The sequence below is a fragment of the Lygodium microphyllum genome, chromosome 18, assembly GCF_053477565.2.
Source record: "Lygodium microphyllum isolate KBCC chromosome 18, Lygodium_microphyllum_v1.1.10, whole genome shotgun sequence".
In the NCBI taxonomy this organism is placed as follows: Eukaryota; Viridiplantae; Streptophyta; class Polypodiopsida; order Schizaeales; family Lygodiaceae; genus Lygodium; species Lygodium microphyllum.
The window spans coordinates 57,307,052-57,320,692 of record NC_141152.1 but is presented as its reverse complement, the minus strand read 5'-3'; the positions used below and the strand labels follow the sequence as shown (position 1 = coordinate 57,320,692).

The following is a 13,641-nucleotide window of genomic DNA, read 5'->3' as shown; positions in this document are numbered from 1 at the left end:
TTTCCTCGTACCTCACATCCCTTTTAGAGCAAAACGATATCGATGATGTGGCTATGGATTTTGTGGGCCTTTGTGTTTTTGAGGGGGCTTCCTAGGATCGTGAGGAGTTTCATTGGGGATTTTATTCTTCCTTAGGCCTTTCTTTCATGTGGCAATCTCTTTACTTTATCATCAAGCTACAATCCCCTACCGCTTGGTCCTTAGTCCCTAATGTTTGTATGTAGCTTATGGCACCTTCAATAGTTTCTCGTTATTGTCTCTTCGTCGAGTCTTAGGCTTGGCTCTCCGATTCCCAATTGGAGATTTCAAGAGTGATCCGTTTGAGGCCTTTCCATTTCTATTGGCCTTTGGTGGCCTTCTGTTGGTAGGATTGGCTTTGTATATGGAGAGGGCCTCTTGCTCGTTGGCTGGCTTTTTTCATTGACGAACATTGATACCTTTCATGTTGAGGTAGGCCTTCCAGCTGTAATACCATCGTCTCAAGAGCCTTCTGAGTAAGGAAATCTTCAAAGACCTTCGCTACACCTCATGCTTTAGCCCTTCTTTCCATCAAAGTGTTGGGGGTAAAGGTGCCTCCGCCTAGCCGCCCATGTATTACTACACTGATAGTACTCGCCACTGCACACTGTAGGTGGCGGGTGCCCGTCACAGTCACTTATTTGTTATTCTTTTAGTGACAGTTTGAATAAAGGAAGGCCCGACTACACATTGTGGTTGTTGGAGTTTCCACTTTTGAGTCTCTCTCTCTCTTGGCTCTTGCTCTCCATCCACCATAGCTCTTACCGCCACGCTTCTTCCTCCTGGGTTCCACTTCCCTTTCAATTGGTATTAGAGTAAAGGCATTGGAGCTTGCCTGGCATTCTCTTCAGCCAAGATTTGAAGAGCTTCAACCCGAGATTCAATGGCAGCCATGGCACCTTCATTTGCAGGTATGTTTTGATCTCCCGCCTCCTCCCAGAGCTTCTGGACCTTCAACTGCTTCTTCCCAGGCTGCATCGGAGCCCTCTCGACATTGCCAAGTGCTCTCGAGGGTTGTAGGAGATCCCCCAGCCCCCAAGAGCAGCTAGCGCAAAATGCGGCGCATTTTTAGGGGGCTGGGCTGATCCCCTCCTAGCATTTCCAGCTCCTTCCCCGGCTTCCCGGCATTGTTTGCAACCTTCCTGACATTCTTCGAACTCCTCGGCATTGGATCTTGGCTCCCGGTGATCAATTCGAGTGCTTCCCCCTTCAGCCCTTTGTTGTATACATAGTCCCAGGACTGTCAAAACATGGCAGCCTATTGATGCCCGGTGATGTCGGGATGTTATAGGATGTTATATCTATGCTTTGGGACTAATTTGGAGCAGATTTGAGCACTGTTTGAGCTTAATATAACAGTAAATTACTTGCTGTAATATAGTGGGCTGAAGCTCATTTATTTGGTATATGCATTGGTTCATGGATACGGGGTGCTTCCTGGAGGTTTAAATGATCATATCGATGTATTTGGAGGTTGTCAAATGCTTCTTCTTTGGTTCCAGAATGCTTTTAAGCTTGTATTAAGCTTCGACTTGGTTCTTCTTCACTGGCATTTGGCTTCAGTTGACATGCTTTGGACCGATCTATGCCTATTGTCACTGCTTGACATTTAGGCCTCTTGCATTTATGCTTTGGTCAGATATGGATGCTACTTGATTTGCCCATGCTTGACAGTTACTTGGAGCTTCATCTTCCGATGTGTTTGAGTATTTTGGATCTACTGGGCGCTACATTTGGTTGTCAGTTACATGCCCTTTGAATGCTTTTAGGCTTATGCTTTATGAGTTTGAGATAGCTTGGGATTTATGCTCTAGATGTACCCTATTGGGATTTGGCATGTCTGTAGCCATGTATTTGATGTATTAGAGCGTTGCTTGCTCTCTTTGCATCTGACTTCACTTCCAGTGGGAGCCTCTTGGTATATTCGGATGTACACAGAGTCTTATTTACAGATGAGCTTGAGCTTGTGAGGCAATTACATGCATTTGCTCTCGAGATCTTTATGTCTATAGTTTGTCTTTAGTGGGCTGATTTGATACGACTATTGGGGCATGCACCTATCTCTGTCACATGTTTGTCAGTTTTGTATGCATCTTGGATGGTTATGTATTGAGCTTCTTGCTCTATCAATTGTACTTGTGCTTGGTCTCTTCTCTTATCTCGAGACCCATTACATGCATGACTTCTGGACCTATGAGATGGCTCTTGCCTGATAGGTTATTGGTTTGACAGTTCTTGGTACCTTCTTGCCCCTGGAAACTCACTGTTGGATGTATCTTGTTACTTGGCAATTTCAGTGACATATGTATCAGTGATTGCTTCATTTTGGGACAGTTTTACTTACTGTTGTCATTTATTACAGCAAGCTAAAATCTGCAGTTTTTGAGCACTTCTATGAGGGTAATGCTTACTATTTGATGTTATCTTGGTCATATTTGGTGGATAGGTGCTTTTCTTCGTAAAATCCACCCTTTCAGCCAGTTTTAGTAGTGGTTTTAGTGCATTTTCTGCTAATTACAGCAACCTGGTTTTAGTGCATTTTCTGCTAATTACAGCAACCTGCAATTTTATCTTTTTGCTTTGATTTGGGACAGTATGATTGGTCATTTGAAAGATATAGCTCTCTTTAACATTGCCAAGTTGGATGATACCAACTATGGGTATTGGAAGTCCCAAATATGGCAGGTTTTGGTGCAGAAGTTGCAGATTAAACCCTTGCGTTTCAAGGGTGTCAAACCTGAGGATATGGATGATGATGTTTGGATGGAAGTTGTTGATCTATATAAGTCTACCATTATTTTGTCTCTCAGAAGAGGTCCATCATAATGTTGTTAAAGATGAAAATCAGAGTGCATGGGATTTATGGGAGAAGATTCAGGAGCTTTATGCGCAACAGAGTCCTGCGTCACAGATGTATTGGTTGAAGCAATTAATGGACCTTTGCATGAAGGAGGGGATTTCCCTTTTATCTCATTTCAATCAGTTTCATGCTATTATGAAGAGTCTGTTGTCACAAGGCATTGAGTTCAAAGACAACTTGCATCCATTGTTTCTGCTTGGTACCTTACCTGAATCATGGGATGTCTTCTGTATTGCTATATGTACGAACAAGCTTGATGGGCTGAAAATCAAAGATGTTGAGAGTGTTTTATTGACTGAGGAAATCAATAGGAGAAACAATGATGCTTCGCGCTCTTCACATGTATTAACCGTTAGAGGTGGCAGAAATGGCAAGCATGATAATGATCATAAAGGCAGGGACTCTCAGAAGTCCAGGTCCAAGTCACGTGGTCACAGTAAGTTCCGTTGATGGAAGTCTGATCTTACCTGTCATTATTGTGGAAAAGCAGGACATATTTGGCCGCAGTGCTATAAAATGCTCGATGATAAGCGCAAGGAAAAGGGAAAAGATAAAGTGCAGGAAAAGTCTTTTGAGCGCAACATAGTATGTGCAAAGTCTAATGTGAAGATAGAAGAGGTTAATGTCACGCAGGCCATTGATTCAGATGACGATTACATACTTGCAGCTTCTTCATGCGATGCCTTACAGACTCCTGAGATACACTATGTATGCGCAGTGCTGGCTCTTGGATTTGGGTGCGTCATTTCATGTGACACCCTGTAGAGATTGGTTTTATACCTATCGTACTATGTTTGGTTCTGTGCGCCTTGGTAATGACAGGTCTCTTGACATTGTGGGCATTGGAGATGTTAGGTTGTAGTTTTCTTCTGGCAGTTTTTTTGTTTTGCATGATATACGCTATGTACTTGCGTTGACTCACAGCCTTATGTCAGCTGGACAGCTTGATGATGCAGGGTATTTTGTGGCCTTTGGAGACTCTGCATGTAAGATTACTCGTGGCAGGCTTGTACTTGCAAGAGGTGCCAAGTCTGGTAGCCTCTATCCCTTACTTGTATTTGGAGCTACCTTGGATCATGTTTTGTCTGTGGGTTCTATTTTTCATGTATCCCTTTGGTATACTCGTTTGGAGTATACGTCTCTTAAAGGAATGAAAATGCCTCGTGCTTTGTAGTATCTTCCGTCTTTTGACTCCTCGCATTTTGATTCTTGTGATCATTGTTTATATGGCAGGCAGACTAGAAATACACATAAAAAGTCTAGTAAGAAACGCATGGGTGAGCCCTTGGCTCTTGTGCACTCAGATGTATGTGGGCCCATACCCTGTCAGTTACTTGGTGGGGCAAAGTACTTTGTTACTTTCATAGATGATTACTTACGTAAGGTTTAGGCTTATCCCATAAAGAGAAAATCCGATGTCTTAGACACATTTCAGCGTTGGCTTGCATTGGCAGAGAACCAGTCTGGAAAAAGGCTCAAATGCCTAAGGTCAGATAATGGAGATGAGTATGTATCACGTGCTTTTGAACAGTTTTGTGATGAGCGGTGTATTAAGCGTCAATTGACCGTTCCTTACACCCCATCCCAAAATGGTATGGATGAATGCATAAATAGGATCATTCAGGAAAGGGTCCATAGCATGCTTAGCCAGGCTAGCTTACTGCAACACTTTTAGGCTGAGGCAGTTACTATTGTAGTGTATCTCATTAACAGGTCACCTAGTAGTGGCATTGACTTTCAGGTTGTAGAGGAGATATGGACAGGCAAGCCCTCTCTTATGATCATTTGCGTATCTTTGGATACGAGGCATTTTGCCATGTGCCCAAGGACAAACGCAATAAGCTGGATCCTAAAAGTGTTAAATGCATTTTCATTGGCTTTGGAGATGTAGGAGAGATGGATTATCATCTATGGGATCCGCAGGTGCGGAAAGTGATCCGCAACCATGATGTCATCTTTCATGAGGACAAAATGCATATGCAGCCTGAGAAAGTGATTGAGGTACACATAGCTATCTTTCAAGAGGGACCACTTGCGCCCGTTCAATCCGCTCCACGACCAGCTAGACAGTGTACAGCATCACTTGATGCTCATGGCCCAAATGTTAGATATGCTGATATTAGATAGGATGTCGGTTAGGCAGCAGAGCCTTGATTGAGGCGTTCTACTAGAGATAGACGACCTCCTGACCGTTTTGCGCTCTCTATGGATTATGTACTAGTTAAGATGCAGGAGAGCCTCTCACTTATGATGAGGCTATGCGCAAGGGTAATTGTCACTCTTGGGAGAGAGCTATGCAGTCTGAGCCTGACTCATTGTATAAGAATCAGACTATGCAGTCTGAGCCTGACTCATTGCATAAGAATCAGACTTGGGATTTGGTTTCCTTGTCTTAGGGTAAGAAGGCTTTGCCATGCAAGTGGGTGTATAAGTTGAAAAGTATCCCTAGACACCCCAAGCCGGCATACAAGGCTCGATTGGTTGCTAAGGGTTTTAAGCAGAAGCATGGTGTTGACTTTGATGGAGTCTTTTCTCCTGTGGTCAAGATGACCACGCTACGCTTAGTCTTGGCCTTGTTTACATAGCTTGACCTGGACTTGTACTAGATGGATATCAAGACGGCTTTTCTACATGGGGACTTACATAATGAGATTTACATGGAGCAGCTTAAGGGCTTTGCAAACCCTGGCAAGAAACACGTAGTGTACAAGCTAAAGAAGAGTCTATATGGCTTGAAGCAGGCATCTAGGGAATGGTACCATAAGTTTGATGTGTTCATGTAGTCATAGGGCTACAGCCACAGTGCTATGGATCCGTGCTTGTACACGAAGAAAGTGCGGGACGGTTCTTTATTGATTTTAATACTCTATGTGGATGACATGCTTTTAGTAGGACCAACTCATGAGGATCTAGATGCTCTTAAGGCTCAGCTCAAGAAGAGCTTTGAGATGAAAGATCTGGGACAGGCCTTTCATATACTTGGTATGCGCATTACGCACGATCGATCTCAGGGACTACTCTATTTGTCACAGAGGGAGTACATTTATAAAGTCCTTGAGCGCTTCCGCATGCAGAATGCTAAGCCTATTGGCTGTCCATTATCTTCTCATGTGAAGGTTTCCCAGGTCGATTGTTCGCAGACAGATGAGCAGAGGGCCGAGATGACTAAGATTCCCTATGCATTAACCATGGGCAGTCTTATGTATGCCATGATAGCCACCTGTCCAGATATAGCCTTTGCAGTTGGGATTGTGGCACGCTATATGGCTACATCTGGCAAGAAACATTAGGATGCCGTGAAGGGTATCATGAGGTATCTGAAGGGCACAATAGATACGTGTCTTTGTTATGGCAGCCAGGATACAAGAGTCGTGGGGTATACTGACTCCGATTATGCAGGACATGCAGATAGTAGGAAGTCTACCTCTGACTATGTGTTCACTTATGCTGGAGGGGCTATCTCTTGGATGTCCAAGGCGCAGAAGTGTATGGCCCTTTCTACTATAGAGGCCGAGTAGCAGCCACAGAGGCTTGCAAGGAGGTTATCTGGTTAGGTCGTTTGATCGTAGACCTTGGTATGACAGATGCTATGCCTACACTGCATTCGGATTCTATGAGTGCCATTCAGTTGGCCAAGAATCCGGTCTGCCATGTGAAGACGAAACATATTGAGGTGAGGTATCACTTCATTCGTAAGGTCGTTGAGGACAGGTCTGTTGACCTTGTTAAGATTCTGACCGAGCAGAATCCTACAGACTTGCTCACAAAGAGCCTCACTATTGAGCGCTTTGCCTTCCTCAGAAGGTTGATGGGCATTGGATGAGACGACGTCTTTTTCCTCATCCCATTGTACATGTGTACATGTTGTACTGTCTTTTCTTTTTTCTCTCTCTCATTGTGGCAGACTCGCCTTTAAGTGGGAGGTTGTTGGGGGTAAAGGCGCCTCCGTCTAGCCGCCCGTGTATTACTACACTGACAGTACCCGCCACTGCACACTGCAGGTGGCGGGCGCCCGTCACAGTCACTTATTCGTTATTCTTTTAGTGACAGTTTGAATAAAGAAAGGCCCAGCGACACATTGTGGTTGTTGGAGTTCCCACTTTTGAGTCTCTCTCTCTCTTGGCTCTTGCTCTCCATCTGCCATAGCTCTCACCGCCAAGCTTTTTCCTCTTGGGTTCCACTTGCCTTTCACAAAGCTTGAGTTTCTAGATTCGTTTTCAGCTCCTTGTATCTTCTGATAAATCAAAGAAGCATACAAATATAGAGTGTCAAGAGCCTTTTGGTTATTCACCAAAATTTTCCTCTTTGTCTCTTGACATGGCAAGAAGGTTGAGCCCAAAGATCTTGTCACTCCAAAAAAGTTCTTGCCTTAATATCAATGTAAGTGTAGGGAAAAAATGTGAGAATGACAATACTTTGAACTTAACCAACTTGATCAATTATCACTACAAAAATCAGAGACACACATGCACATATATATAGAGAGAGTTAAGAGAGTCGACACCAAATTGAGAAGGAAGAATTTCCATTTGAGCAACTTTCAAAAATAGTAACCTCCTAAATTTTGGGAGCCTTCAAATTTAGATTCTGGAGAGCTTAATTGTACAAGTTCAATGGTTCATAATTCATTTCATTCATCATGAGCATTTGGTTTTACTTTCTAAACACACTCATTATATGGGCTTCTAGTCAATGTGACTACCTGAGTGAAAAGTCTTAGTTATATCAGCTTTCTCGTCAATTTGACTGCTCAACTAAACTTGTAATTTCTCTTGGGCATCTTGTCGACGACGATCCAAGTATAATCATTCGAAAGTAAATGAACATTACATTAATTTGAATCATTGAGCCAATATGTCTTGGTAACAATTGAAATACAAAAGATTGGCTATAATATTGTTAGCATAAAGCATAATACAGACCAATATACCTACTATGTCCACCCCACCTGCTCCTTGTGTGATGTGATATTCTATCTCATCAGTGTAGAGTCCAAAGAGGGTAGAGGAGAGGGGACATCCTTGCTTCACTTAAATGTTACTCCAGGCTATACTTGAAAGTCCTCCTGGGCATCTCACTCGGCCTACCACCCTGTTGTACAATGCATAGATACCCCAAATCATGTCCAATGTGATCCTCGGTGTCTACAGCCTCTATAGTTGTCTATCTCATGGAACTGTATCAAATTGTGAAAATCCCAACGTAGCAATACAGTCTTTTCTTCCTTACTTTTGCCTTCTCAATCATGCCTCTCAAGGTGAAGATGTGGTCAAGTATAGAGAATCCCTATTTGAATTCAACATAACTTGTTGCCCTCAATATCCCTCTCTTTGCACATATGCTAAACTCCACCTCTATCTCTGCACCATATATCTTAGCCAATTTGTGAACCACCATGATGGTCTTGTAGTTACTAGGATCTAGGTGATCTCTAGACTTGTGGATGGGCATGCTACTACACATGGTCCATTCTTGTGTCCACTAGAGTGCTTTTTTTAATATAAAAGCAAGGAGAGGAGCCAAAAATTCCATTGCATAGATGAAATGCCCATCCTATATACCTATGTGATCCATCACTTATCCATTTTGTAGACCCTCTATTGCTCTCTTAACCATATCATGCGTGAAAAAGGTGAATGTGGTAGGGGGATGGGTGAGGAATTGGTGGTTGGTGTGGTACAATATATAGTCCCTTTGCATAGGTGCAATGGTACAACTCCTAATATTGTGCCTTCTCATATATCCGTTGTTTACAATGAGTCGGGGTCCTCATTTGTCTATGGGCATGCATACCTCTAGGTATCTAGGTCTCTCAATGAAACCATTTGTTGTAGTCCTCATAAAGTGATCCCGCTAGTATGACATCTTCAAGGGAAGGGGCTGCTGGGGTGAAGTCCACGTATGCTATATATGCAACTAGTAAAGGTCTTGTCATATGACTGAGTTTCTCTCAATGTGGGAGAGGTGTATAAAGGGGGAGTCATGGTCATATTAAAAGGGGAAGAGGTGATCCATGTCAATTCTATATCGAGTAGGATGTGAGCCACTGCTCGACATATGCATTATGCGTACCATGAAGTCTCATGACTTGCCTGAGCTAGCTGCCTAGAAGCCTCGAAGTCTCTCCTAGGTGGTGTGTATGGGTGCATGTCACACAATGACAATTGTTGATGAAGCTGATGGTGTGAAAAAGGCCCCACATCATCATGGGGGGTGTAGCAAACTCAGCTCTAATGATCCCATGTGGTACTGATGACGTGCTGCCGATCATCCATGAGAGCATGGTGATTTGTAGTCTCTCAATCTATGTCCATAGGTATGTAGCCAGCCATGGGCCCAAACAAGTGCTCCTAAAGAAGAAGAATGTCATTGCATCTAGGAAGGGCTGGCTGTAGCTCCTACTGACGAATCAACTCCATGAGACCCGATGATCCATTGAAATGAAGGTTATTGATCGAGTATGATAGATTTATGCTCATGGGGAAACTCTAGGGTTTGCTGAATAGGCTCTTGTTCAGTGTGGTCGAAGACAAGGAAGAGGGGTGTCTTGGGTCCATGCAGTGTCACTTAGCTCGTTGGCTTAGTAGAGGGGTGGTGTTCACCCTTGAACTGCAAAGTGTGCACCTAGACCACCAACTAACATCCATCATGCATATGGGCTGCTTAGTTGAAGACAGCTCCAACCCAACAACCATCTTGCTGCAATGTAGACAGTTTGGGCTGGGAGGTGGCAAGAGGGAAACTGCGGTTGGGTTTTTGGGGAAGCCATCATCCACTGAAGGGTGTGTTTCTGGTGAGCAGTCTCCTACCTAGTAGGCTTACACCCAAATGGGTAAGACGAGCCATGAGGATACCTTGTCCCATCAGCACTATCTCTGCCAGGCCCATCAGCACTATCTCTGCCAGGCACAAGGTGCCAATACATAAGGTAAAAGAATGATTGGGTGAGCTGGTTGACTGGTGGGGGGTTGCTAAGAATAGATAGCAAGTGGTACGAGAGATGTGCAAGATTGCAGGCATGTGGGTGGCATGCAGGGGCAAGTATGACATGCAGGTACAACATGCAATGGCAGCACATACGCACAAGGTGGCATGTAGGGCCAGAGACAATGCATTAGTTGCATTCAGCAAACCAAGCTTTTCATGATAACCGTGCATGATACTCTTTAGAAGAGCAGTGGCTCTATTACCATGTGAAGATGTACTAGGGTTTGCAGAAAAAACACTAAGAGTGTACAAACACAGCTTATGCACAATGAAAGAACGCAAAAAAAGAGACTAAATACTAAATAAACGATGAAGGGATGAGATACAGTTGAGGAGCTGAAGTAGCAAAGATTGTCCATGGTTGTCAAGTACAAAAAGTGCAATATAGTATGGTATGGTAGAATACAATATTAAATGATACGTTAAGATTTTTAAGGTATTGTGCAGTAATGATGCGTTATGCTCTCTAAGCGACTTAAAGCTTTTTTAAAAAAAGGTAAAGAAGTTGTTTGAATCTCAAATAACATAAACCATGAGAAAATTATATTAGTATAAAGAGCATTTAACTCATCCCAAAGTGTAGATCAGACTAGAAATGAAGTATACATTAAGCATGTACCTTATGATACTAATACATATGGTATGGTACCTATAGTATGGTATAGTATGAACCCTTCCATGCATGGTACTAGTGCAACTATGAGATGGTCCAACTAACACTGTCTTGTGGAAGCGGGCTGAGGGAGTGTAGAGTGTCATCTGCCGAGAAAACACACACACACACACACACACACACACACACACAAGTATGTGGGGCTGCAACAGCACCAGCAGTCAAAAATGGAACTGTATGGTACCACATGATAGGCTGGATGTAGGGGATAGCAGGCTGAGATGAAACACAGATGTATCTGGAGGAGACAGTAGCAGGTGCACTGCCAAAAGGGCTTACAGCAGCAGATGGTGAATAGCAGCTGCAAGTGGGTGACAGCCTCTAGTAGTAGGATAGCAGCTCCCAAGGGTGGGTGGCAGCACTTGATGATGAATGACAATGATGAAGGTGATGGAGAACTGGCACTGAAAGGGAGATTGAGAGATTAGAGATGGATGCCCACAACATGTCCTTTTTAGGAGACATTTGTCCTACTGTCACAGATAAAATGCCTTTAACATAAACAGATATTTTTGGGCCATCTTTGTGGAGTTAAATTAGGCCAAGGTGCATGATAATTTTCTCCAAATTGAGGCCTTTAATTTTACCTTCTCGCCAAAGGAACCATATCCATTTTTGGGATTGTAACAGTGAATTTGAGTAAATTTATCTTACTGTGTCATTGTGTGGCAATGTAAAACAGGGAGGTGTGTGTCTAGCATTTGCAGATCAGGTGCTCTGTTGGCTGTATGGAACTGTCAAAGATGGTAAGGTCTATCAACTTCATACTGCTACAGTTTTATGATTCAACAGCGATTTTTCTTGGACTGTTTTTGTATTTGAATATTTTCTTGTCTTTTTCTTGTTTCATGTGTGAGATGGGATGTTCTAAGTGTGTATTCTCAAACGCAAATATCCACTAAACCTGATGTTTTCACAGATGAGTGCTATTACATGAACCTCTTTGTAAGGATAGGGAAGACCTAATTATCGAGCCGTATTTCCATTCTGATGCCCATACAAGACCAATATTCTAGGATGATTTGAGAGAGCCAAAAAGGTTATACTCCCTTGCAATTGTTAATCAATGTGGCATTTCTATGATGTCAGCAGAACAGATCATTGGGCATTGCTCTCAAGGCTGATCCCCAGACAAGATATATCATTCATGAAGGCTTTGACAGAGCCAAAATCTTTGGTTGCCTTTGATATAGTATCACAACCTGTATTATCAGATAGTGCAATGGCGCCCTACAATGCCATCTTTTGCTTATATGGTGTCACTGATTCTGAAAGTCACCTGCTCGTTAAGATACAGAGTGCTTCCTCTTGTCTCCAATGTGCTCAAAACAATGGCAGGGTTCTTATGAAAAAGAAACCCAAGGTAGAGTAAACTAGTTTTTAGAATGTTGTTAAGTTGTCAAATGCCCATTCATAAGAACCCCCCAAGGCAGAGTAAAGCTAGTCTTTAAAAATGTTGATAGGTTGTCAAAGCCCATGAAGGAAATTTGGCAGTGACCTTCTAACAAGCTGCATAGTGGTTAATTCTGTACTCTTTAGACATCTAGTAATAGCTTGCTACAGAAAATATTTAGGAAAGTCTCTCATTCGTATAAAACATATGATTTAGAAGGTGAATTGTCTTATGCATTAGCTAAATACTTTTGAGATGCTTTTTTAGTAACAGCTGTTTGAGAGGTATACCAGGACTTGTCTAGTCTAGTAAGAGACTTGTATGCATACTGTGGCCTTCTCTTACAGATGAAGATTATGTGCTGAAGTATCTACCGGGTAGTGACAGACTTGAGCTTCGAAAAGCTGATTTCTGTCCACAGTCCGTCAGTAACCATGTTCGGCAGCTTGATTAACAACAAAAATGTCACAAGCCTGACCACACTTATGGACATTTCCACCAGTTTTGTAATTCATGAAAAGGAGCTGTACATTACTTTCCTTATGAAAATAAAAACTTACTGTCAGGTTTATTACCTGTGATAATTTTTTGGCAAATATATATTTCCCTTGGAAACGTTACATTTAGGAGCATTGGGATAGGGCCATGGAAGAAAAAGCTCCTTTGTACAACAATGTACGAAAAGAGTCAAAGCTGATGGATACCAATGCCATAATGGCAGCATCAAAGATAGCTAGCGTAGTGATGTAATATATGATTTATGCAAAGCAAACTTTTATTCCTCATGGAAAATTCAAATTCAGGAGCATTGGGTTAGGACCATGGAAGAAAAGCTCCTTTGTATAATGATGTATGAAAAGAGTTTTTCAAACAAAGAGTCAAAGGAGATAGATGCCAATGCTATAATGGCAGTGTCAAAGATAGCTGGCATAGTGATGTAACCTATGATTTAATGCAAAAGTTTTATGAATATACAGATAGCAATGTGAGAGAGAGAGAGAGAGAGAGAGAGAGAGAGAGAGAGAGTGTGTGCTTTTACGAAAAAAAAGAGAGTGAGTGAGATTTGGTTTAGTTACCCATCCCATGTTTAGTCTTTTGAATAAGCTTGACTTACACAGAGATATTCTGAACCTCACCCTTCCTAGTGGTACAAAGTTGATTGGTCATTCATTGATCGATTACGTGCATTTTTTAAAGGCTAAGATGCCAAGAGTGTGCATGCACGGGCTTTGTTAGGGATGGCATTGGGGTTGCATATCTAAGTCGATGTCTTTTTGCATTTAGTTGGAGATTTGGCCTACTTGGAATAGGTGGCCATGATTGTTCTTTAGAGGAGTGATTACTAGACATTTGGGTTATCCCATTGGGGTGGACGCATAATGCATTGCCAAAGAATTTGTTGGGTTAGATGTCTAGTCATACAAGGGATCAAATTGTATATTAGGTGCCTTAAAGTTCCATTACATGTTCATCTCAAGTGGCACAAATTTTGTTATCATTAGCTTGATATCTATGCCACCCATTCAATTTATGTTATGGAAGAAATGGGAAATTGTTTTTTGGACTTCAATGTCTTGGGAGCATGTCACTACTCCACAATATAGGTTACATTTTCAACCTAAATGGCACTAAGTTTGTTATCATTAGCTTGATTTTCTACTTGCCATTCCTACCTCCGACCTTATAGTCCTTAGATGAATCAATCCGACC

General features: G+C 42.4%; 1 protein-coding gene across 3 annotated transcripts in view; it reads left to right on the top strand.

Moving 5' to 3' along the window:
- The window catches only part of LOC148020914 (NAD-capped RNA hydrolase DXO1-like), a 66,913-nt gene extending 54,398 nt beyond the window's left edge, over positions 1 to 12,515 (top strand). For all 3 annotated transcript variants that reach the window (XM_087698725.1, XM_087698727.1, XM_087698728.1), the window contains 2 exons: positions 11,221 to 11,284; positions 12,279 to 12,515. In XM_087698725.1, the coding sequence (XP_087554851.1) occupies positions 11,221 to 11,284; positions 12,279 to 12,385 (171 nt within the window). In that variant the 3' untranslated portion in view covers positions 12,386 to 12,515. The remainder of the gene's footprint in view (positions 1 to 11,220; positions 11,285 to 12,278) is intronic.
- The last annotated feature ends 1,126 nt before the right edge of the window (positions 12,516 to 13,641 follow it).